General features: G+C 42.6%; 1 protein-coding gene across 5 annotated transcripts in view; it reads left to right on the top strand.

Annotated features, from left to right (window-relative positions):
* Nucleotides 1–23,715, top strand: part of sh3pxd2aa (SH3 and PX domains 2Aa) — a 152,517-nt gene that overhangs the window by 91,974 nt on the left and 36,828 nt on the right. For 4 of the 5 annotated variants that reach the window (XM_061679037.1, XM_061679036.1, XM_061679040.1 and 1 more), the window contains one exon: nucleotides 5,990–6,118. In XM_061679037.1, the coding sequence (XP_061535021.1) occupies nucleotides 5,990–6,118 (129 nt within the window). Of the gene's footprint in view, nucleotides 1–2,242; nucleotides 2,309–5,989; nucleotides 6,119–23,715 lie in introns of those variants that run through there. The other variant, XM_061679039.1, reaches the window with a different exon arrangement.

Here is a 23,715-nt window from a genome sequence, read left to right as displayed (position 1 = left end):
GGGGAAAACAAAGGGCGGCGGGATATGCCTCCATATCAACGAAAAATGGTGTACGGACGTCACGATGCTCAGCACACACTGCAGCCCGCATTTGGAGTCGCTATTCTTAAACTGTAAACCATTCTACTCGCCACGTGAGTTTGCATCGTTCATACTGGCTGGAGTCTATATTACGCCTCAAGCTAACACGAACGCCGCATTGCTAACGCTCGCCGAACAAGTCAACGAAATTGAAAAAAAACACCCGGACTCACCCCTCATTAAACAAAGCTAAACTCAACCACGAACTCCCTAAATACAAGCAGCACATCGACTGTCCTACCAGGGAAAATAATACTTTAGACCACTGCTACACTACGGTAAAAAACGCATACCATGCTATACCTCGTGCAGCCCTGGGCTCGTCTGATCACTGCTTAATTCACTTTATACCGACGTACAGGCAAGAACTTAAATGTGCGAAGCCTACAGTGAAAACAGTCAAAAAGTGGACCAATGAAGCCAAGATGGAACTTCAAAGCTGTTTAGACTGCACAGACTGGAGTGTCTTTGAAAATTCAGCTGGGAGCCTGGATGAATATACGGACACTGTCACATCCTATATCAGTTTCTGTGAAGAGGTTTGTGTACCAACAAAATCATTTCGCACATTCAACAACAACAAGCCGTGGTTCAGTGCTAAACTTAAGCAGCTCCGCCAAGCTAAGGAGGACGCATATCAGAGCGGGGACAGGGCCCTTTATAATCGAGCTAGAAACCAGCTTACTAAAGAAATTAACATTGCAAAGAGGATCTATGCAGCAAAGTTGGAAAAACAGTCTAGCGCAACCGACTCTAAATCAGTCTGGCATGCATTCCAATCGCTGACTGATTACAAGCGACGATCCCCCCAAGCTGAGAACAATAGCACACTAGCCAACGACTTGAATACCTTCTACTGCAGATTTGAAAAGGACAGTTTCACACCACACACCCACCCGGCCGCACCCGCGACCACAACCACACCTCTGACTTCTGCGTTAACCATCCATGAACAGGATGTGAGACGCATCTTCAAACAACAGAAGATTAACAAAGCGGCAGGCCCGGACCATGTGTCCCCATCCTGCCTCAAAGTCTGCGCGGACCAGCTCGCTCCAGTCTTCACTCAGATCTTCAACAGATCTTTGGAAATGTGCGAAGTTCCATCCTGTTTCAAATGCTCCACCATCATTCCAGTCCCCAAGAAACCTGCAATCTCGGGTCTAAATGACTACAGGCCTGTCGCTTTGACATCTGGGGTCAGGAATTCCTTTTAACGTCTCGTGCTGGACCACCTCAAGAGTGTCACAGGTCCCCTGCTGGACCCCCTGCAGTTTGCCTACCAAGCGGACAGGTCTGCGGATGATGCAGTCAACATGGGACTGCACTTCATCCTAGAACACCTCGACAGTGCAGGGACCTATGCGAGGATCCTGTTCGTGGACTTCAGCTCAGCGTTCAACACCATCATCCCTGAACTCCTTTCAACCAAGCTTCTCCAGCTCAGCGTCTCACCTGCCATCTGGCAGTGGATTTACAGCTTTCTGACGGGCAGGACACAGCAGGTCAGGTTGGGGGAGGCCACCTCATCCACACGCAGCATCAGCACTGGGGCGCCCCAAGGTTGTGTCCTCTCTCCGCTGCTCTTCTCTCTCTACACGAACGACTGCACCTCAGCGAACCCGACTGTCAAACTCCTGAAGTTTGCAGATGACACCACTGTCATCGGCCTCATCAAGGACGTTGACGAGTCTACATATCGACAGGAAGCTGGAGCTGTGGTGCGGCCGACACAACCTGGAGCTGAACACGCTCAAGACTGTAGAGATGATCGTGGACTTCAGGAGGCATCCTTCGCCACAGCTGCCCCTCATGTTGTCCAGCTGCCTTGTGTCAACCGTCGAGACCTTCAGGTTCCTGGGAATTACAATCTCTCAGGACCTGAAGTGGGCGACCAACATCAACTCCATCCTCAAAAAGGCCCAGCAGAGGATGTACTTCCTGCGGCTTCTGAGAAAGCACGGCCTGCCACCGGAGCTGCTGAGACAGTTCTACACAGCGGTCATCGAATCAGTCCTGTGTTCTTCCATCACAGTCTGGTTTGGTGCTGCTAAAAAAAAGGACAAACTCCGACTGCAACGGACAATCAAAACTGCTGAAAGGATTGTCTGTACCCCACTACCCACCATTGAGGACTTGCACGCTGCCAGAACTAAGACAAGGGCGTGCAAAATCCTCTCGGACCCTCCACACCCCGGTCACCAGCTCTTCCAGCTCCTTCCCTCAGGTAGGCGCTACCGATCAATGCAAACTAGAACTAGTAGACATTCCAACAGCTTCTTCCCTCTTGCGATCAACTTCTTAAACACCTAACCTATAATTCCACTACAATAAGCTGGCAATTTTTTGACTTGAGTTCGTTGTCACATTTCTGTGGGGCCAATTATGTATTACTCGTGCACTCACTGTAGTTGTCTCGCCATGCTGCACTATTTGCATATACTGGCCACTCATGCCAGAGTAGCATCTGCTCCATTTGCACACTGATTGAGGAGTATCTGTAACATTTGCACAACCAACATTGTCCCAGATGATCGCACTACTCGTCACTTTAAACCGCATACACTCTTTGAAGTCTCAGCGCCCTTTGCACAATGGTCATTGCACCGGACTATTGCAATATTAGTCATTCGAACTAGAGGACTCTGCATCTTTTTGCACAATTGTTTTTTGTCAATGTCTTTGTCTCCAAAGTGTTCTATAAATTGACTGTCTGTTGTACTAGAGCGGCTCCAACTACCGGAGACAAATTCCTTGTGTGTTTTGGACATACTTGGCAAATAAAGATGATTCTGATTCTGTAGAGCTTGTACAGCTCTGCTTCAGCCGGATGATGGCCATGATTTATGTCCCATATATTTGGGGGTCGACCACCTGAAGGAAGTCTGAAGATACTTGCATTAACTCCATCAGTATGCTTTCCTCAGTATGCCTTCCTCGCCATGCTGGAGAAGCCTGGTCATGGTTCGCAGTCGCACCAGCTGCCAAAGGGTCAGAGTGGGCTGCAGGAACGTTCTGCTGTTGGTGGCTCTTCCTCGGTTCTGCCTAAGCGTGTCAGTTTGTCCTTGAAGCTGGAGGCATGACTGCCGAGCTTGTTCAGTTGCGTTCTCTCTTTGACTCCTTGTCTGCCAAGCTTTAAAACCAATACACTGTTCAGCGGCCTGTTTTAGTGAGGACGACGCCCTTTACATGGTGGCTTGTAAATGATGCCGCTGCACGCGTGGGGCATCTTGGAAATTCCCTTTCACACTTGTTACTGAGCCTTGCGTCTCTCCAAGAGACGCTCCTAGCAAACACTCCTACACAAGGTCTAGTTGACACCTGTCTTTGGACATTTGCTTTCATATCACGGGAACTTGGCTAAGTCCTGTCCACACTGATGCAAGTGCAGGTCTGGTTGGCTCAATCGCCATTGACTTAGAGGCTTGTAGGAGGTCATCGAGGGGATTGCCTGTGGGTCCTGGGAAACTTATTAGTGCGGCAGCAATTCAGCCGTTGCAGCACACCGCCTAGGTCTCTCAGACTGGACTGCAATTGCCAGGCCTTCACTGACATCCCCGTCCACAAATGGCACACATTTTCGCTGCCTCTATAGAGCCACCCAACCCACTAAGCGTCCCCGGGCCCATTCGCAGCTCCACAGTGAGCTTGTAATAGGGACTGGCCCTTTCCACGGACGGCACTCAGGACTCATTTCTCACATGACCCTCAGTCGGCAGAGCTAGATCAACAGTCCTCCAATTTCATGCCGTTTGTTTCAAAACAGGGCTGTCTTTGTGGCTGGCTTTGATTACTCTGTATACATAGACTAGCTATTTCATGTTATTTCTTCTTTCTTTGCCCGCTGACAAAAGACAAGAGTCTAAACCCTGTAAGGAGCGATTTTATGGTTCCAAGCCCTCATTGGTATTTTCTGCCTGTTTTCTATCATTGTTATGGTCGGCACAATAAAGATCAGACTTCATCGTTAATCGTTTAACCTTATAGAGAAAGAGATCAGATTATGAAATTGTTTGTGTCTGCATAGACAGGGACAGATGTTATTTTCTCATTTTCATAGTCGCTGGCATTGCCAGGACCTGTTTTGTGGTTGCTCATCCTGACCGGACATTTTATTTTCACGTATGTAAGAAATGTAAGAATGTCTTGTTTAACTGTATGGTCCTTGTCTGTATTGTTTTCGCCTTCCTTTCCTGCTAATGCGTCTAAGCATACTTTGAACTACTACTAAGCTTCCTGATCAGTTCATACAGTTCAGGTCTTCCTTCCATCCATTTTTGAGAACACATGTCCTCATTAGGGTCGTGGGTGAGCTGGAGACTGTCCCAGCTAATTTTGGGCGAGATGCGATGTATACCCTGAATTCGTCGCCGGCAATTTGCACGGCATATACATCTTAATAAAGGTCATATCAAAGGAAAACAAGAAGTACACTTCTCTTCTTTCATGACAAAGAAGCATTTAGGATAAATTGTGGTACTTGCCAAGAAGTCTTAATTGGCCACAGTTTTGTTGTTTACCTTAACCATGATCCTTGGGAATATATACTGATTTATACTGCCCTGAATACAAAAACTATTCCAATTCCACTGAACTGATCAGCTACTCAGGCACGGCGGACGACTGGTAAGCACATCAGCCTCACAGTTCTGAGGACTGGGGTTCAAATCTCGGCTCCGCCTGTGTGGAGTTTGCATGTTCTCCCCGTGCCTGCGTGGGTTTTCTCCGGGCACTCCAGTTTCCTCCCACATCCCCAAAACATGTGTGGTAGGTTGATTGAAGACTAAATTTCCCGTAGGTGTGAATGAGTGCGAATGGTTGTTTGTTCATATGTGCCCTGTGATTGGCTGGCGACCAGTTCAGGGTGTACCCCATCTCTCGCCCGAACATAGCTGGGCTAGGCTCCAGCACGCCCGCGACCCTAGTGAGGAGAAGTGGTACAGAAAATGGATGGATGGATGATCAGCTACTCCACATCTGAGTGAGTTGCTTGACAAATACGCAAAATAGCCCTGTGTGAGTTGCATGGTTTTAGTTTGTGAAGGATTGTGATATTTTGGACACATTGAAAACAAACATGGCTTTTTTCGAATATAATCCCCTTCACTACAACAGACCAACCAGAATATTTTTACAAAAAAAAAAAAAAAAAAAAAAAACAGCTACAGTAATTGATTTTGATGTTTAATCTTATGAAAATTTAGATTGTCATTGACACGCTTTAGTGGATTACAAGCATCATATATACACTCGCAGTGAAAAGGTTGAACATCAGAGAGAAGGAAGAAAATTCTAAAAAAGAAACACTTATTTTGTTACACATATACTCAGACCCAGCCTCTTTCCCTGTGCTTCTCCTACAGTCCTCTCATATGTTTCTATTTAAGGCCAGCATTGCCGACAACTATGATTGGTGTGTTCGCCCCCCTCCCTGTCTGGGACTGGCTCCTGACAGCAAAAGAGGGGAGGCCTTTCCTCTCAGCCACATTTTCCATTCACTACCCAGCGTTCCCCTCAGACTGTTTTTGTGGCTTCCCGTTCCATTTTATTTTCTCGTATTTTAGTCTTAAGTTGGATTCGGTTCATGGGTCCACTTTAGGTGCAAGATGCAACTTCTACAAACGACCTCGCTGGGTTTGCTCCTATTGTTTTGATCTCTTCTGATCCACCTCAGAACTTGGCAGTTGGCCGGGGTTCGTGTCAGCCATATGGCTAAAAGTTTGGAACTATGCAGTCCAATCGACAGCTCATGTTGTGCTCGTCCAAGGAAGAAACGTGGTGACAGAGTGCAGGGGTCGGCTGATGGCAACATTGGGGGTGCACAGAAACAGGAGTGTAGTTGGAAGCAGCGGGTGTTCGCGGTGTGTCAAAGCAGGCAGGTGGTTGACGGCGTGTTTCTTCCACCCAGGGATTGATAGTTTGGAGCCCATGGTACTGGAGCAGTATGTAGCTGTGGCCAACTACGAGAGACAGGAGAACTCTGAGATCAGCCTCAAGGCTGGTGAGACAGTGGACGTGATTGAGAAGAGCGAAAGTGGTGAGTACTGTTTTTATACGTACTATGTTTGGCTATTTTTGTGTCTAGTGTTACATGTTTAATGTTAAGTGTTTGACAGTAGTATTAGAATTTAGTAATAAAGTTTCCTTCTTTGTGTACTCTAAAACAACCAACCAGCTATTTTGGCAGTACTCGGCTGATCATGTTGTCACTACACAATACGTTTTATACTTGTTAACATATTTTTGCAAATCATATTGGTATTAAATGACAAAAAACCTTGACACAGCCATTCATGAAGTTACTTTCTCCACGTTATTAAAAGATAGGGTGAGTGACATTTTTGTTTTCTTAATGATTCTTAAAGATTTCTTAATGATATACAACCCCAATTCCAATGAAGTTGGGATGTTGTGTTAAACAAATAAAAACAGAATACAATGATTTGCAAATCATGTTCGACCTATATTTATATGTATATATGATATATATATATTTATATATATTGAATACACTACAAAGACAAAATATTTAATGTTCAAACTGATCAACTTTATTGTTTTTAGCAAATAATCATTAACTTAGAATTTTATGGCTGCAACACGTTCCAAAAAGGCTGGGACAGGATCATGTTTTCCACTGTTTTACATTAACTTTTCTTTTAACATTCGATAAACGTTTGGGAACTGAGGACACGAGTTGTTGAAACTTTGTGGATGGAATTCTTTCCCATTCTTGCATGATGTACAGCTTCAGCTGTTCAACAGTCCGGGGTCTCCGTTTCAATGGGAGACAAGTGTGAACTGCAGGCAGGCCAGTCTAGTACCTCCACTCTTTTACTATGAAGCCACGCTGTTGTAACACGTGCAAAATGTTGTTTGCCATTGTCTTGCTGAAATAAGCAGGGACGTCCATGAAAAAGACATTGCTTGGATGGCAGCATGTTTCTCCAAAACCAGTATGTACCTTTCAGCATTAATGGTGCCTTCACAGATGTGTAAGTTACCCATGCCATTGGCACTAACACAGCCCCATACCATCACAGATGCTGGCTTTTGAACTTTGCGTCCATAACAGTCTGGATGGTTCTTTTCCTCTTTGGCCCGGAGGACACGACGTCCACAATTTCCAAAAACAATTTGAAATGTGGACTCGTCGGACCACAGAACACTTTTCCACTTTTCATCAGTCCATCTTAGATGAGCTCGGGCCCAGAGAAGCCAGCGGCGTTTCTGGGTGTTGTTGATAAATGGCTTTTGCATTGCATAGTCAAGTTTCAAGTTTCAAGTTGATGGCACGGTGGAGACTGGTTAGAGTGTCAGCCTCACAGTTCTGAGGACCCGGGTTCAATCCCCGGCCCTACCTGTATGGAGTTTGCATGTTCTCCCCGTGCCTGTGTGGGTTTTCTCCGGGCACTCCGGTTTCCTCCCACATCCCAAAAACATGCATTAATTGGAGACTCTAAATTGCCCGTAGGCATGACTGTGAGTGCGAATGGTTGTTTGTTTCTATGTGCCCTGCGATTGGCTGGCAACCAGTTCAGGGTGTACCCCGCCTCCTGCCCGATGACAGCTGGGATAGGCTCCAGCACCCCCGCGACCCTAGTGAGGAGAAGCGGCTCAGAAAATGGATGGATGGATGGAAGTTTCAAGTTGGACTGACGGATTTAGCGCCAAACTGTATTTACTTACATTGGTTTTCTGAAGTGTTCCTGAGCCCATGTGGTGATATCCTTTACAAATTGATGTCGATTTTTGATGCAGTGCCGCCTGAGGCATCGAAGGTCACGGGCATTCGATGTTGGTTTTCGGCCTTGCCGCTTACATGCAGTGATTTCTCCAGATTCTCTGAACCTTTTGATGATATTATGGACCGTAGATGATGAAATCCCTAAATTCTTTGCAATTGTACGTTGAGGAACATTGTCCTTAAACTGTTCGACTATTTTCTCACGCACTTGTTCACAAAGAGGTGAACCTCGCCCCATCTTTACTTATGAATGACTGAGCAATTCAGGGAAGCTCCTTTTATACCCAATCATGGCACCCACCTGTTCCCAATTAGCCTGTTCACCTGTGGGATGTTCCAAACAGATGTTTGATGAGCATTCCTCAACTTTCTCTGTCTTTTTTGCCACCTGTCCAAGCTTTTTTGGAACGTGTTGCAGGCATAAAATTCTAATTTCATGATTATTTGCTAAAAACAATAAAGTTTATCTGTTTGAACATTAAATATCTTGTCTTTGTAGTGTATTCAATTAAATGTAGGTTGAACACGATTTGCAAATCATTGTGTTCTGTTTTTAATTGTTTAACTCAACATCCCAACTTCATTGGAATTGGGGTTGTATGTGGTGGTCGGTCCATGCATGTAGTGTATATACACTTAGCTTCTGCAATTTTTTGTCAAGATGAAAAAGTGTAAGTGCTTCTATTATTTCTTTTCCCCTTGTCGTGTAGGGTTAGGTTTAGGTTTATTTGAAGATTTCTCAGACGAGTTTGCTCTGATAGTGACTGCAGCAGAGTTAGACTAAAATCTCTTTGGTGTAGATACACACTCGCCCTGGGCTTGGTCTTTTGACTCAAATGAAAAATATTTCCAAACAGCTGTTTTATTTTCCCGCCAAATGCACCGGTTCTACCAAGTTGGCACTGGAACAAATTAGACTTCCAAAAGACAATGCTCTCTGAGTAAGAGGAAGCAGAGCTATGTGGCTATATAGTTGTACAGCAGTAATGTATAGCAGTAATTTGATTTAAAGCCACACTGGATGACATGAAATGAGGAGATTATTCATTTAAATTGCAGGCTTTAAACATAGTGTCAATGCTTCACCAGTGTGCGTCCACCTCAGTTTGTTGTCATGGTGACTGTGAGATGGAATATAGCGCTTGTCATGCAGCTTTTCACAGTGTACAGTGTTCCCTCGCTATATTGTGCTTCACCTATAGCAGATTCAGTGCATGGATATATATATATATTTTTTTTTGTCATATTCACATTGCGCATAATTTACCATGTTGCGGTGCGGGATTTTGAATGTATGCTGGAATTTTGTTGTGGTAAAATAAAAACTTCACAGCCTCAAACATTAAAACCGTAAAAAAAAAAAAATCATTAAAACACATATTACATAGAATAAAATGTACATAGTTTATAGTACAACTGTGAACCACATGGCACTTTAATCCCTCTGTTGCGGCTTCCAGTGGCTTTGAAAAATAAATCATGAGTATTTCCTTTTTATCTTGGTTTGTTAGTCTGTTTACACTTAGGCCAACTACGTTACCACATTTTAATGTTGTTCTTTTTGGCGGTACTTGGAGACCAAAGTGTTTTTTGGGTGGTACTTGGTCAAAAAAGTTTGAGAACCACAGGTTTAGTTTCACATCATTTCCTGATTAGAATTACCCCCATTTTCTTTTTTTTTTTTCCTGCTGCTTTAAAAATTTGTCTTTGGCATTTTCTATTTGTATTATTTATTTTTTCTGCTTGGGCTTGGCACCACCTTAATGTAGTGTTTAGATGACAGCAGTCAAAATGTAATAAATAAAGCTTAAAGTCTGCTGCTCAAAAATTTGTCTTTGGCATTTTCTATTTTTATTATTTATTTTTTCTGCTTGGGCTTGGCACCACCTTAATGTAGTGTTTAGATGACAGCAGTCAAAATGTAATAAATAAAGCTTAAAGTAAATGCACAAAATTACAGTGACTATATATGTGCTTTTTGTGTTGTTTGTCATACTTCCGAAAGATTCCATGACATTTGATTCAGCAAGTATTGTAGCCGAAAGATAACTAGTAACACTGAACGTATGTATATAATATCTCGGATTCTGAGCGTTATCTTTCACTGACCAGTATCTAATGTTTCTGTCTCATTGGAATAATCTCATACAAACTTGGCCGAGGAAAGCAGCTGCACAGAGCAATTTCTGCAGTGATGTGGCATTGTTGGAGAAGTGATTGTATTCTCAAGAATCAGAATCAGAATCATCTTTATTTGCCAAGTATGTCCAAAAAACACACAAGGAATTTGTCTCCGGTAGTTGGAGCCGCTCTAGTACGACAACAGACAGTCAATTTACAGAACACTTGGAGACAGAAAGACATTGACAAAAAAAAAAAACCAGTCACTGAGCAGTAAAGGGTTGCTCGTTATCTAGTAATGCCGGTACATTTTTTGTTTTTGTTTTGACAATTGTGCAAAAAAATGCAGAGTCCTCTAGCACTTGTCCCCGCTCTGATATGCATCCTCCTTAGCTTGGCGAAGCTGCTTAAGTTTAGCAGTGAACCATGGCTTGTTGTTCTTGAATGTGTGAAATGATTCACAGAAACTGATATAGGATGTAACAGTGTCCGTATATTTATCCAGGCTGCCAGCTGAATCTTCAAAGACACTCCAATCTGTGCAGTCTAAACAGCTTTGAAGTTCCATCTAGGCTTCATTGGTCCACCTTTTCACTGTTTTCACTGTAGGCTTCGCGCATTGAAGTTCTTGCCTGTATGTCAGTATTAAGTGAATTAAGCAGTGATCAGACAAGCCCAGGGCTGCACGAGGTATAGCACGGTATGCGTTTTTTACCGTAGTGTAGCAGTGGTCTAAAGTATTATTTTCCCTGGTAGGACAGTCAATGTGCTGCTTGTATTTAGGGAGTTCGTGGTTGAGTTTAGCTTTGTTAAAGTCCCCGAGAATAATGAGGGGTGAGTCCTGGTGTTTTTTTTTCAATTTCGTTGACTTGTTCGGTGAGCGTTAGCAATGCGGTGTTCGTGTTAGCTTGAGGCGGAATGTAGTATCCAGCCAGTATGAATGATGCGAACTCACGTGGCGAGTAGAACGGTTTACAGTTCAAAAACAGCGACTCCAAATGCGGGCTGCAGTGTGTGGTGAGCACCGTGACGTCCGTACACCATTTTCCGTTGATATGGAGGCATATCCCGCCGCCCTTTGTTTTCCCCGATGATTCCGTGTCGCGGTCCGCTCGATGAATGTGGAAGCCGGGAAGCATGACGCCGCCATCGGGTACAGCTTCGCAAAGCCAGGTCTCCGTGAAGCACATGGCCGCGGAACGTCCGAAGTCTTTACTGGTCTTTAACAGGAGATGAAGCTCGTCCATTTTGTTGGGTAGGGAGCGTACATTCGTGAGGTGGATCGACGGGAAAGGCATTCTGTGTCCTCTCTTGCGGAGTTTCACCTGAATGCCACTACGCTTCCCTCTGTGGCGCCGCTTCCGTCTCCATGCGCCGAAAACCGCGGACGCCGTTCTGGTGAGTAACTCGGGGAATAAACTGAGCGGATTTGCGAAAGTTGGTGACAGAAAGTCCGGAGTAGCCTCCTTGATGGTTAGCAGGTCTCCCCTTGTGTAAGTGAGTCGTGTAAGGTCTCCAAAGACGGACGAAAAAAAAAAACAATACTAGAGAGCGCGTTACCGAGGCGACCACACTGGTCGGCGCCATCTTGGTTTTCTACCTGAAGGATGTCGGCATCATATTTCTTTCTCTCCTTTAATTTCCTTCTATCAGAGTTTTTAAATGTGAAGTATCCTTGTCAGTCTGATCTCTGGCAACATTAATGTCCTCGTTCAAATTTGGGTGCCCAAATTATAAACTTTTTGTTTTCATAGATGCAAACATTAAGAGCCTCATTTGAAATCCTACAAGTGAGCATTGACTTAAGAGGCATCACAACTCACCACTGAGCTCAGTGTTGCCCAAGAACTGGATCTGTGTGCTTTGGTGATTTTCTGGGAATTTGAGTAACAGTCATGACGATGACGAGTGGATGACAATGTCAAAACAAACACTTTAGAGCTTGCATTACAGGCATTTTCGTTTTTCTAGGCTGTTCAGCAGTCTCCTCATCTGTACATGCTTACTTCCTTTGGCAGTTTTTGCATAAATGTTGACAGTCTTGCTGTTAATGAGAGCATATTTTCTTTAATAGTTATTATCAGGAGTAAAATGTCGTGTTTGAAACATCTTGAGGCAATGCTGAAATACATTTTTAAATCCATATTTTTACTGCTCGGTTTTGTGACAAGAAGTCCCAGCTGGTTCATCCCACAATGTCAACAAGCGCCAGCAACATAGTGAAAATATTAACCTGAAGCTGTGGGTTAGAAGTAAAGTCTGATTGTGCAGATAGTTTAAATAGCTGATTACTTCTGAGTGGGTGAATTGCATTGTACAGTTTATGAGCTGCCGTACAAAAAAAGTAATAATTTATGAATCATCCTGAGAGTAAGTTTTTGACTGGCTAGACATTTCCTGGAGAGAGGTTGTCTCACTTTCCCCTCTCTCGGTGAGTGAAATATAGAAAAACATCTGGTGGGAGGAATGTAGAAGAATAGTTAAATTAGTTTGTGGATTGACCTGCCTTTGTGGCTGTGGCTGTCGCTGTGGCTGGCTGATATCATCGTCAGTATAATTACTGGAGTTTTCAAATCCCAGCTGCATGTTAAGAATGTTATTGAAGAAGCATTGTTGTATATTAAATTACAGCCAATCTTATGTAAACTAAACTTTTGCTGTGATGCAACTACACTTTCATATCAACATCATAGGGATATGCTAAAGGGATATGCTACGTTCATTTATTAATTTTCCGTGCTGTTTATCCTCACTAGGGTCAAGGAATCATCATAAAATGGTTCCCTCCTATGTTTGTCTCTTAAGTCATTATCCTTTAAGTCACTTGGTAGAACTATAATTAATTTAAAAGTAAATGTTATGAAAATAATGCTGTAATGTTTTATGACATTTCTGCCACATTGAAGTAACAAAGCTCACAATTTTGTATAGTCTGCTTTTGCTAGACAATTGTGCTATAGATTAGCTGTTATGATGACAATGGAGCATAGTTTGAGCTTAATTAACTGATTTAGATCAACTGATTTTCAGACTTACTGGTAAATCATTCTGAATTGTCAAATTGTTAAACCTGATGTTTTGTTGAAGGCATATTCATTCTTGCCTTGTCTTTTGATTAAATTAATGGAAAATATAAAACCTATCAGAATATTTTTGAAAAGAAAAACCCGAAATGTTTTCGAGGTAGCCTGTTTTTTTTTTCTTTTTTTCTTCTTCTTTAGGAGCACCGTTGAGAAACTAGGGCACACGAGTGACCAAATTAGTCGCACTCTAGAGCACCGCGTATCGTAATGCCTGTTGCACAGCACAACACGGGCATGGGAAGGATACAGCCTTGCCTCTCGCGCTTGAAGCTGGAGTGGGGTGAGATAGCTCGCCTCTTAATTGTGAAAATGCTTCTTAGAGGAATATCTTAAGTTTTATTGCAAGTTCGAAACGAGATGTAGAGAGGTAAAGGGTCATCATTGTCATCTGAGGACACTTCAGAGGAAGCCACTACTGTCCAAAAAATATTGCTACAGATTAGAGTGGAGGAAAAAAAATGGCACAGCATTTACCATCAAAACCTCATCGTAACAGTGATGGTTTGGAACAGCTTTGCTTACTAAGAAACTGGACGCATTGCTATTATCTACAGATGAAGCTGAACGGAAGATGGGTATTGCTACAAGGACAAATACTTAAAAGGGCAGAAGTAAATCAATAAATTTATGACTTTAACAGAGGAACGCACAGGTTTTGGAATTGGCTAGCCAGAGTCCTGATCGCAACCCAATTGAGATGCTGTGGAATAACCTGAAGAGCGATACATTTCTCCTGATCGTCTGATCTGCAACTACAGGAAACATTTATTTGAGGTTATTGCGGTCAAAATATAGCTGCCATTAAGCCAATTCTAAAAAAAGAGAACGTTGGATGCTTCCACGTTAAAAAACTATAGCCCCATCTTAAGCCTCCTCTTCATAGCCAAGATTGTAAAGAAATTGTTTTTTCATCACCTCAGCAATTTGTTGAACTTAAATGGACTTCTTATCAAAGTACTAAATGGTAAAAGGTTGAACACTGAATCGGGAAAGGTGTCAGTTCTTGTTGGATCTCAGTGCAGCATTTGACACAGTAGATCATAATACACTGCTGAACAGGTTATAAATGTTGGTAGGACTATATGGAACAGTCCTTAAATGGTTCAGGTCCTACCTGGAGGAAAGGAGTTATTTTGTATCCATTGGAAGTTTTCAATCTCATTGAATGGCAATGACATATGGGGTCCCTCTAGGGTCAGTTTTTGGACCCCTCCTGTTCACCCTTAAGTCAGTTTCTTCAGAACTTTGTTGATTATCATAGTCGCGGTGTCTCCAGAAGACTACACTTCAATTGAGGTTTTGTGTCACTGTCTAAAACAAATGCTGTAAATAAATGAATGAACAAAAAAGCCTCCGTTGCTTTTCAATTACAACAGGTACCAATCAAAAATGGGAGGGACTGCAGAAGAAGGTAACATGCTTGTTTCTTGTCACACCTTCCATTTTGCTCTATTTCATCTTGTGCCAATATGGACAAAAATGCCCACACCTTTTCAGTCGACAACAGAACAAAAGCTGCTTTTAGCCTGCCGGACACTGCGCGACATGATCAAACCCGACTGGATCGGACCATCGGGTAGAGTTGCCGTCGCCCCCCCAGTACATGAACGATTCACAAGTGGATGCCCGGCCAACCCATTTATGCGGTTGATGCTGTGTATTCATTATCTTGTACTTTATCACGTTCCTTAAACCATAAAAAGATAGAACAATAGTTAAGGAAGAAGCAGGTTGTTAACGAGAGAGGGTGTTGGTGAGAATAAAAGCGAGAGTGTGGATATTTGAAAGGAAGCTCGCTGGCTCCATTCATTTGAACGTACCCAGCGTTTACGTATGTTTGCATACATTCTGGTCACAGTCTTTGTTTTTTCATCTATAGGTACAGCGGCTGAAATCAGTATTTGACACGTCACCATTTTTCTTACTAGGTATACTCCCAAAGGTGCTATTGACCTGAAAATTTCAACAGATGTTGGGAACACGCCAAGTAGTCCATACATTCAAAGAAAGTAGAACAAATAAGATCAGAAATCAAGTTACATATTATGGCCCCAACCGTGCTCACTGGAACGTTCAGAAGTTTAGATATGCGCCTGGAATCAGTGCCATTGTTAAGACCATCACAATTAGTTTGCTCTCTGCTCTTACCCATCATGACATGTGTCTTGATTCACACCTTGGCAATGAGACCTTTTTGTAGGCCATCAATTAAGACTGAACCAGCTGATATTCATTTGTATTGACAAGGGGCTGGATTGCTGTTTATTGATAGATTTTAGGTGTTGTCTTGGCTTTCCATGCCTTTTTGCACCTCCCTTCATGTGTTCAATACTTTTTCCCTGTGTCATTTCACACAACTCAATTTGTGAGTTTATTTGTTCCACTTTTTTTTGTATGCATGGATTACGATGGTTGTTCCCAACATCTGGTGAAATTTTTATGTCAATAGCACTTTGGGAAATAATATTTAATTAGAAAAATGGTGACTTGTTAAATACTTATTTTAGCCGCTGTACATGATACATTATGAATATAGTTAAGTATTGATGTAAAACACAATATTTAATGCTTTATATACTATTTATATGGCTTGATGCGACGCGGCAGCACAGCTCACTAAACCCAGAAATGTGTTTTCACCGTGAGAGAAAGCTTACTCTCTTAACCACAGTACAAAAAGAGTATTAGCTTTATCGTACCGGTTACTTGGTAATATACGCCACACAGGTTAGAGAATGACATCATCAACATGAACCAATAACTTTAATATGAGTGTAGTTGAAGCCACATTAAATGAGCTACAGTATTTTGTGCAGACTTGACATGCCAAATACAGTATCTAAACATGTAAACAAGCTCACCATTTAAATTCATTTATACTCTGCATATTCGAGTTCTGTGCTTTCCAATTGTGTGCGAGTCCATGAAGCACGTGTACGTAAATGTAAAAGAGTAGCGGTTAGATTTTGGCCTTCAGTCAGTTTCGGTGGCGTCGCTCGGTGTGCAGCAGCCTTGAGACGCCATGATTGTGAAAGTGACAAGTCACTCCTTTGAAATAAATCTGTTGGTCAATCAGATGACAGTTACGTCACGGCCCTCCTCAGACTGCATTTTAGAACCAGGTCGGAGGAGGTTCTGAAAAGCGGTGCCATTGTTACCGCTCGGCTTCGAAAAAGTGGAATGGCGAAGCGACCGCAAGGGGCAGAGCGAGGCTGGTTGGGGTAGAATTGGCACAATGGAAAAGGGGCAATAGTGGAGCAAAACAAACATGGTGAAGCAGCATTTAGCTGTTATGCTGCACACAAATGGAATAAATTGGCAACAGAAGTGAAATCAGTCCCAAGTGTCAAATGAATTTGCCTTGCCTTGGCAAAGGAGGCTCAACCAGTTTTTAGATCCAAAGGTTCACATACTTGTTCCACCCCGCACAGTGAATCATATATATATATATATATTTGTGGTATTACTTTCAGAAAACTGACTCAGTCACTCTGTGTGACTCAGATGAAAACCAGAGCACATTTTATGACCAATTTAAGTAGAAATACAGGAAATTGACACACTTGTAACTGGACTGGATGTGCAGATTTAAAAAAAATTGTTTTTTACCCACTTGTTTCATCTGCCAAGAATAATGAACCTGCTAGTAGAGCCTGAGTCCTAAACTGCAAGTATGAGTTATTTTTTTTTTCCATCCATCCATCGTTTCTTTTAACAGCTTCTCCTCACTCGGGTCGCAGGTGTGCTGACAGCTATTTCAGATGACTTCGGGCGAGAGGCCTAAACTTGGTTGACTACCATTTGCAGGGCACATATCAATCATATCAATCGTGCGCATTATACATAGGTATAGGAGAAAAGGAAAGAGACTTTTCACATTTTATCAATGTATGCCACCATCTAGAGGTTATGAGGAAGCTCTACACTTTCATTCCACTATGCCAGCGCCCCCTAGAGGTTATGAAAAAGTTGTACACTTTCATTCTAGTATGCCACTTTGAAGTTATGAAAAAGCTGGAGACTACACTTTCATTCCAATATGACAGGGGTACATATGACTGCATATATGTACAGTTGTGCTCATAAGTTTTCATACTCGGAGAGAATTTGTGAAATATTGTTTTGTATTTGTTTTTTTAATACGACTGATGACTAAACAACAACCATCATTAATTTATTTATGGTTATGTTTTGTTCAATAATAATTATTTTCAGAAATGCTTGACAGTTTAATTTGAATCCCACTAAAATAAAATTCAATGTGTTTTGCCTGGTCCTTCATGTTTTCTTAAAAGAATTGTACACATCTTACAAATCCTGCCTGGGTAATCAAACATATGAGCACAACTGTGTGTTTTCCCATTCACGAAATATAACTAGGGGTGTGAATTTCAAAATATGAGCAAGTAAATAAAAAGAAAGTATTGTGTGTTCAAATAAGGTATTTAACTTCAGAATAATTCTTTGAAAAAACTAAAAAAATATGGATAGTACTTCATGTTTTGATCATATGGGTAGAAGCAATGCATTATACATAGGTAGTAGGGTTTTCCAGAAGTTTGAGGTCAACTTTGGGCGTGCGCATTATACATGTGTGCGCATTTTACACGAGAAATTACGGTAGTCTTCAATTAACCTGCCATGCATATTTTTGTCATGTGGGAGGAAACCGCGAGTATCCGGAGAAAACCCATGCTGGCACGGGGAGAACATACAAACTCCACACAGGAAAGCCATATTGTGAACCGGCTCCTTGGAACTGTGACTCAGATGTGCGGAGCAGTCGGTCACTGTGGCACCCCCTTGAGTTAAAGTACCAGTCAATCACAGTGATGCAGAAGCCATTTGGCCAAATATCTTGAACTTCCTTGCAACCACTTTTTTTGAGGCATTTGTTTAGTCATTATCCAGCTAATCTCCATCAGTGTTTAATTTTGAAGACGTTCACTCATAAATTGCTCATTAAGGCACTTTTGCAAGTACATGGGGATGATTAATGGCAGGTCAGATGTCATAACCACACATTTTATTTGATCAATTCCTCAGTCGGCTACAGTCAGCCTGACAGATGTCCCCTACCATATGTTTGTGAAACAATTTACTTTTGACTTACAACCCCAATTCCAATAAAGTTGGGACGTTGTGTTAAACATAAATAAAAACAGAATACAATGATTTGCAAATCACGTTCGACCTATATTTAATTAAATACACTACAAAGGCAAGATATTTAATGTTCAAACTGATATACTATTTGTTATTTGTTTTTAGCAAATAATCATTAACTTAGAATTTTATGGCCGCAACACGTTCCAAAAAAGCTGGGACAGATGGCAAAAAAGACTGAGAAAGTTGAGGAATGCTCATCAAACACCTGTTTGGAACATCCCACAGGTGATCAGGCTAATTGGGAAGAGGTGGGTGCCATGATTGGGTACAAAAAGGAGCTTCCCTGAATTGCTCAGTCATTCACAAATCAAGATGGGGCGAGAGAAAATAGTCGAACAGTTTAAGGACAATGTTCTTCAATGTACAATTGCAAGGAATTTAGGGATTTCATCATCTACGGTCCATAATATCATCAAAAGGTTCAGAGAATCTGGACAAATCACTGCATGTAAGCGGCAAGGCCGAAAACGAACATTGAATGCCCGTGACCTTCGATCCCGCAGGCGGCACTGCATCAAAAACCGACATCAATGTGTAAAGAATATCACCACATTGGCTCAGGAACACTTCAGAAAAACAATGTCAGTAAGTACAGTTCGGCGCTACATCCGTAAGGGCAACTTAAAACTCTACTATGCAAAGCAAAAGCCATTGATCAACAACATCCAAAAACACCGCCGGCTTCTCTGGTCCCAAGCTCATCTAAGATGGACTGATGAAAAGTGGAATAGTGTTCTGTGGTCCCACAAGTCCACATTTCAAATTGTTTTTGGAAATTGTGGACGTCGTGTCCTCCGGGCCAAAGAGGAAAAGAACCATCCGGACTGTTATGGACGCAAAGTTCAAAAGCCAGCATCTGTGATGGTATGGGGCTGTGTTAGTGCCAATGGCATGGGTAACTTACACATCTGTGAAGGCACCATTAATGCTGAAAGGTACACACAGGTTTTGGAGAAACATATGCTGCCATCCAAGCAACGTCTTTTTCATGGATGCCCCTGCTTATTTCAGCAAGACAATGCGAAACCACACTCTGCACGTGTTACAACAGTGTGGCTTCGTTGTAAAAGAGTGCAGGTACTAGACTGGCCTGCCTGTAGTCCTCACCTGTCTCCCAATTAAAATCTGCGGCGCATTATGAAGCGTAAAATATGACAACGGAGACTCCGGACTGTTGAACAGCTGAAGCTGTGCATCAAGCAAGAATGGGAAATAATTCCACCTACAAAGCTTCAACAATTAGTGTCCTCAGTTCCCAAATGTTTATTGAATGTTGTTAAAAGAAAAGGTGATGTAACACAGTGGTAAACATGACCCTGTCCCAGCTTTTTTGGAACGTGTTGCAGCCATAAAATTCTAAGTTAATGGTTATTTTCTAAAAACAATAGTTTTTCAGTTTGAACATTAAATCATTTGTCTTTGTAGTGTATTCAATTAAATATAGGTTGAAGATGATTTGCAAATCATTGTATTCAGTTTTTATTTATGTTTAACACAATGTCCCAACTTCATTGGAATTGGCGTTGTATTTAGGTTGTTCTGGTCCATCACAAATAGTTCTGTAAAGAAAGAAGTAAAGATACATCAAATAGTTGAAATCCAATTTAGCTGAGAGACATGATGTAAAGGTTGGGCACGCTTGCTCTTAAATGCCAAACAATCAAGACAGAATTCCACCCTGTGTTTTGATGCCAAAAGCAATTTCTCAGTCTTTAACTTGTATAACTGAGGATAAGTTTGTCTAGCCAGGCATCCACATCCATCCATTGGTCCATCCATCCTTCCATCTATGCATCCATCATCCATCCATCCACCGACTGTATCTATCATTTCATATAAAGCATACTGTATGTGATCCATGTTTTTTAAAGTGTACAGTATATAAAACATTTTTCTCTGCAGTCAGCAACGCTCAAAACAAAGATTGAGCTGTTTAATTCTCGTTACTCAATGAAAAGACCATGTCGTGATAAAACAGAAATTAAATTGCATCTCACCCCATTGCAGCGGTGAGACACCTCGCCAGCCAGACCCAGCTGTGCCACTCACTCACGGGAAGTCCAAGTGCTGTGTGATTATATAAAGGGAACACTAAAATAACACATCCTAACTGTCAATAAATGAAAATTTCCAGTTGATAATCTTTATTCATTACCAGTGGAATGCATTGAGAACAAGATAACATAAAAATGATCAACGTAAATCAAAATTATCACACAGAGATCTGGATTTAGAATCATTTGCAAAATAAAGGTGGAAAATCACTCATTTGCAAAATAAAGGTGGAAAATCACATCACAGGCTGTGACTTAAGTGGAAATTTCTCAAGACAAGTCAAAATGAGGCTCAGTAGTGTGTGTGTGGCTTGTACGTACCTCTATGACCCAGTACAAGACCTGGGCATCCTTCTCAATGAGGCGGCGGATGTTCTCTTGAGGGATCTCCTCCCAGATCTGGAATGAAGCATCAGTCAGCTCCTGGACACTGTGGTACAACATGTTGTCAGTGGATAGAACGAGACATGATGTCCCAAATCTGCGCGATTGGATTCAGGACTGGGGAACGGGCAGGCCGGTCCATAGCATCAGTGCCTTCATCATGCAGGAACTGCTGACACACTCCAGCCACATGAGGCCGAGCATTGTCATGTATCAGAAAGAACCCAGAGGATCTGAGAATCTCAACTCAGTACCTAATGGCAGTCAGGGCACCTCTGGCTAGCACATGGCAAGCTGTGCAGCCCACCAAAGAAATGCCTCCCCACACCATTACTGACCCACCGCCAAACCGGTCATGCAGGAAGATGTTGCAGGCAGCAGAACGTTCCCCACGGTGTCTCCAGACTCTGTCAAGCCTGTCACACAGTATCAGTGTGAATCTGCGCTCATCCATGAAGAGCACAGGGCGCAAACGGCGAACTGCCAATCTTAGTGTTCTCTGGAAAATGCCACTCGACCTGCGCGGTGTTGGGCTGTAAGCACAGACCTCGCTTGTGGATGTCGGGCCTTCATACCACACTCAAGGAGTCTGTTTCTGACAGTTTGAGCAGAAACATGCACATTCGTGGCCCGCTGGAGGTCATTTTGCAGGGGTCTGGCAGTGCAGCTCCTGTTCCTCCTTGCACAAAGGAGCGAGTAACAGTCCTGCTGCTGGGTTGTTGCCCTCCTATGGCCCCCTCCACATCTCCTTTTGTACTCTGGTGTACTGGCCTGTCTGATACCTCCTCCATGCTCTATACACTGTGCTGACAGACACAGCAAACCTTGCCACAGCTCGCATTGATGTTCCATCCTGGATGAGCTGCACTACTTAAGCAACATCTGTGGTTTGTAGACACCGCCTCCTGCTACCTCTAGGTGTGAGAACACTGACAAAATGCAAACCTGACCAAGAAAAATCATCCGGAAAGAATGAAAACAAGGATATGGTCTGTGGTCACCACCTGCACAACCACTCCTTTATATGGGTTGTCTTGCTAATTACCTCTTATTTCCACCTGATGTCTGTTCAATTTGCACAACAGCAGGGGAAACTGATTCACAATTAGTGTTGCTTCCTAATTGGAGAGGTTGATTTCACAGAATGGTGACTGACTTGGAGTTCCATTGTATTGTTTTTATTTATTTTTTAGCAGTGTTTTATGTTGTGATTCACGACAAAAATGTCTATTGTGCCATTTAATCATATAGTGTTTATGTAACTGTACGTGTGGGTGGAGGCCGGTATTGGGTTAGCTCTGTTGCTGACTTGCTACGCTAACATAGCATGCCAGCATTCATTGCCATGGTAAAAGTTTGGTTATTCTTCGTTTGATTCATACCTGGAGGGGGACGAGGGGCGACAGATACAGTATGGTGACAATGGACGTTGTCACAAGTGCAATCATTTAAATGTAAGTTACAATGCTTGTACGCAATCTACTGTAACAAACAATTAGCAAAAGTGCAGCACATTCAAGTGGAGAAATGCAGCCTTTTCAACTGCCTAACCACTAGACCTGCTGGGAGATGAGCAGTTCTACACAAGTTTTCTTTTACATTCAATAATTATTTGCAAAGATTATTTTTACCAGGCCAATAATGTAATAATAAGCCAATGTTGTTGGTCAAAAGTTATGTTATAGGTTCAGGACTTCTATTGCGGTATTTGCCAGTTATTACATTATGGGCTATTACGTTTTAAAAAGGGCAAATTGAATATGTTCTGTTATTATGTTATCGACTTCTACAGGAAGCTACACAAACTTTACCCTAATGAGTCTTTGGTTTTCATTTCAGCTGTATGTGTAGCCAGTGTACATACAAATAAAACTGGTGGGATATGATGCATGTAAACTATACTACTACTACTACATACTGCTAACATGACAAAACGCAAAGAGAAACAACCAAAATAAATTTCATGCATGCAAGGCTCTGTAAAATGTATTTAACGGCAACAGTGATGTATTTAACTAACAGTAAATTTGCCTTGCATTGGTGTGCAATTTTGGCTGGTGCTCATGGAGTTGACTCAAAATATTTGGCATGCTGTCCCCTTTCCTGACTTTGTTTTCTCATCTACATTCTCTGTGCATACTTGGATTAATTTTCCATCTGCAATTTAATGAAAACCAAAATATGCCTGCAGTTGTTACGTGAACAAATAGTCATTCATCTGAGATCGCTTTGTCATGTTTTATAGCACAGTATAGCATAGTAACAAACGTGTCTGACATCTTATTTTTTGCTATCTGACTCCTGTTTCATCCCTGATTTGTTGCAGTCGTAGTACAGTACATTGTATATTGTATATTACAGTACATGTCTTGTTTGACATTAAAGATAAATTGTGTTTATGTTCTCTTCATTTTATTTCACTGTTCTGCTGCTGGGATGAGAATCAGCACCTCCAAATCTGAGATGATGGTCCTCAGTCAGAAAAAGGTGGCGTGCCCTCTCTGGGTCAGGGATGAGATCCATCCCCAAGTGAAGGAGTTCAAGTATCTTGGGGTCTTGTTCACGACTGAGGGAAGAATGGAACGGGAGATCGACAGGCAGATCGGTGCAGCTTCTGCAGTGATGCGGACTTTGTATCGGTCCGTTGTGGTAAAGAAGGTAGCTAAGCCGAAAGGTGACGCTCTCAATTTACCGGTTGATCTACGTTCCAACCCTGCTGTTCCAATGAGCTGTGGGTCGTGACTGAAAGAACGAGATCCCAGATACAAGCAGCCGAAATTAGTTTCCTCCGCAGGGTGTCCGGGCTCTCCCTTAGAGATGGGGTGAGAAGCTCGGTCATCCGGGAGGATGTCAGAGTACAGCCGCTGCTCCTCCGCATTGAGAGGAGCCAGATTAGGTGGCTGGGGCATCTGATTTGGATGCCTCCCGAACACCTCCCCGGTGAGGTGTTCCGGGCACGTCCCACCGGGAGGAGATCCCGGGGACGACCCAGGACATGCTGGAGAGACTACGTCTTTCGGCTGACCCGAGAACGCTTCGGGATCCCCCCGGAAGTGGCTGGGTAGAGGGAAGTCTG

Source organism: Phycodurus eques, chromosome 6 (genome assembly GCF_024500275.1).
Source record: "Phycodurus eques isolate BA_2022a chromosome 6, UOR_Pequ_1.1, whole genome shotgun sequence".
In the NCBI taxonomy this organism is placed as follows: Eukaryota; Metazoa; Chordata; class Actinopteri; order Syngnathiformes; family Syngnathidae; genus Phycodurus; species Phycodurus eques.
Note: the sequence above shows the minus strand (reverse complement) of the source record. Positions and strands in the feature narration are given on the sequence as shown.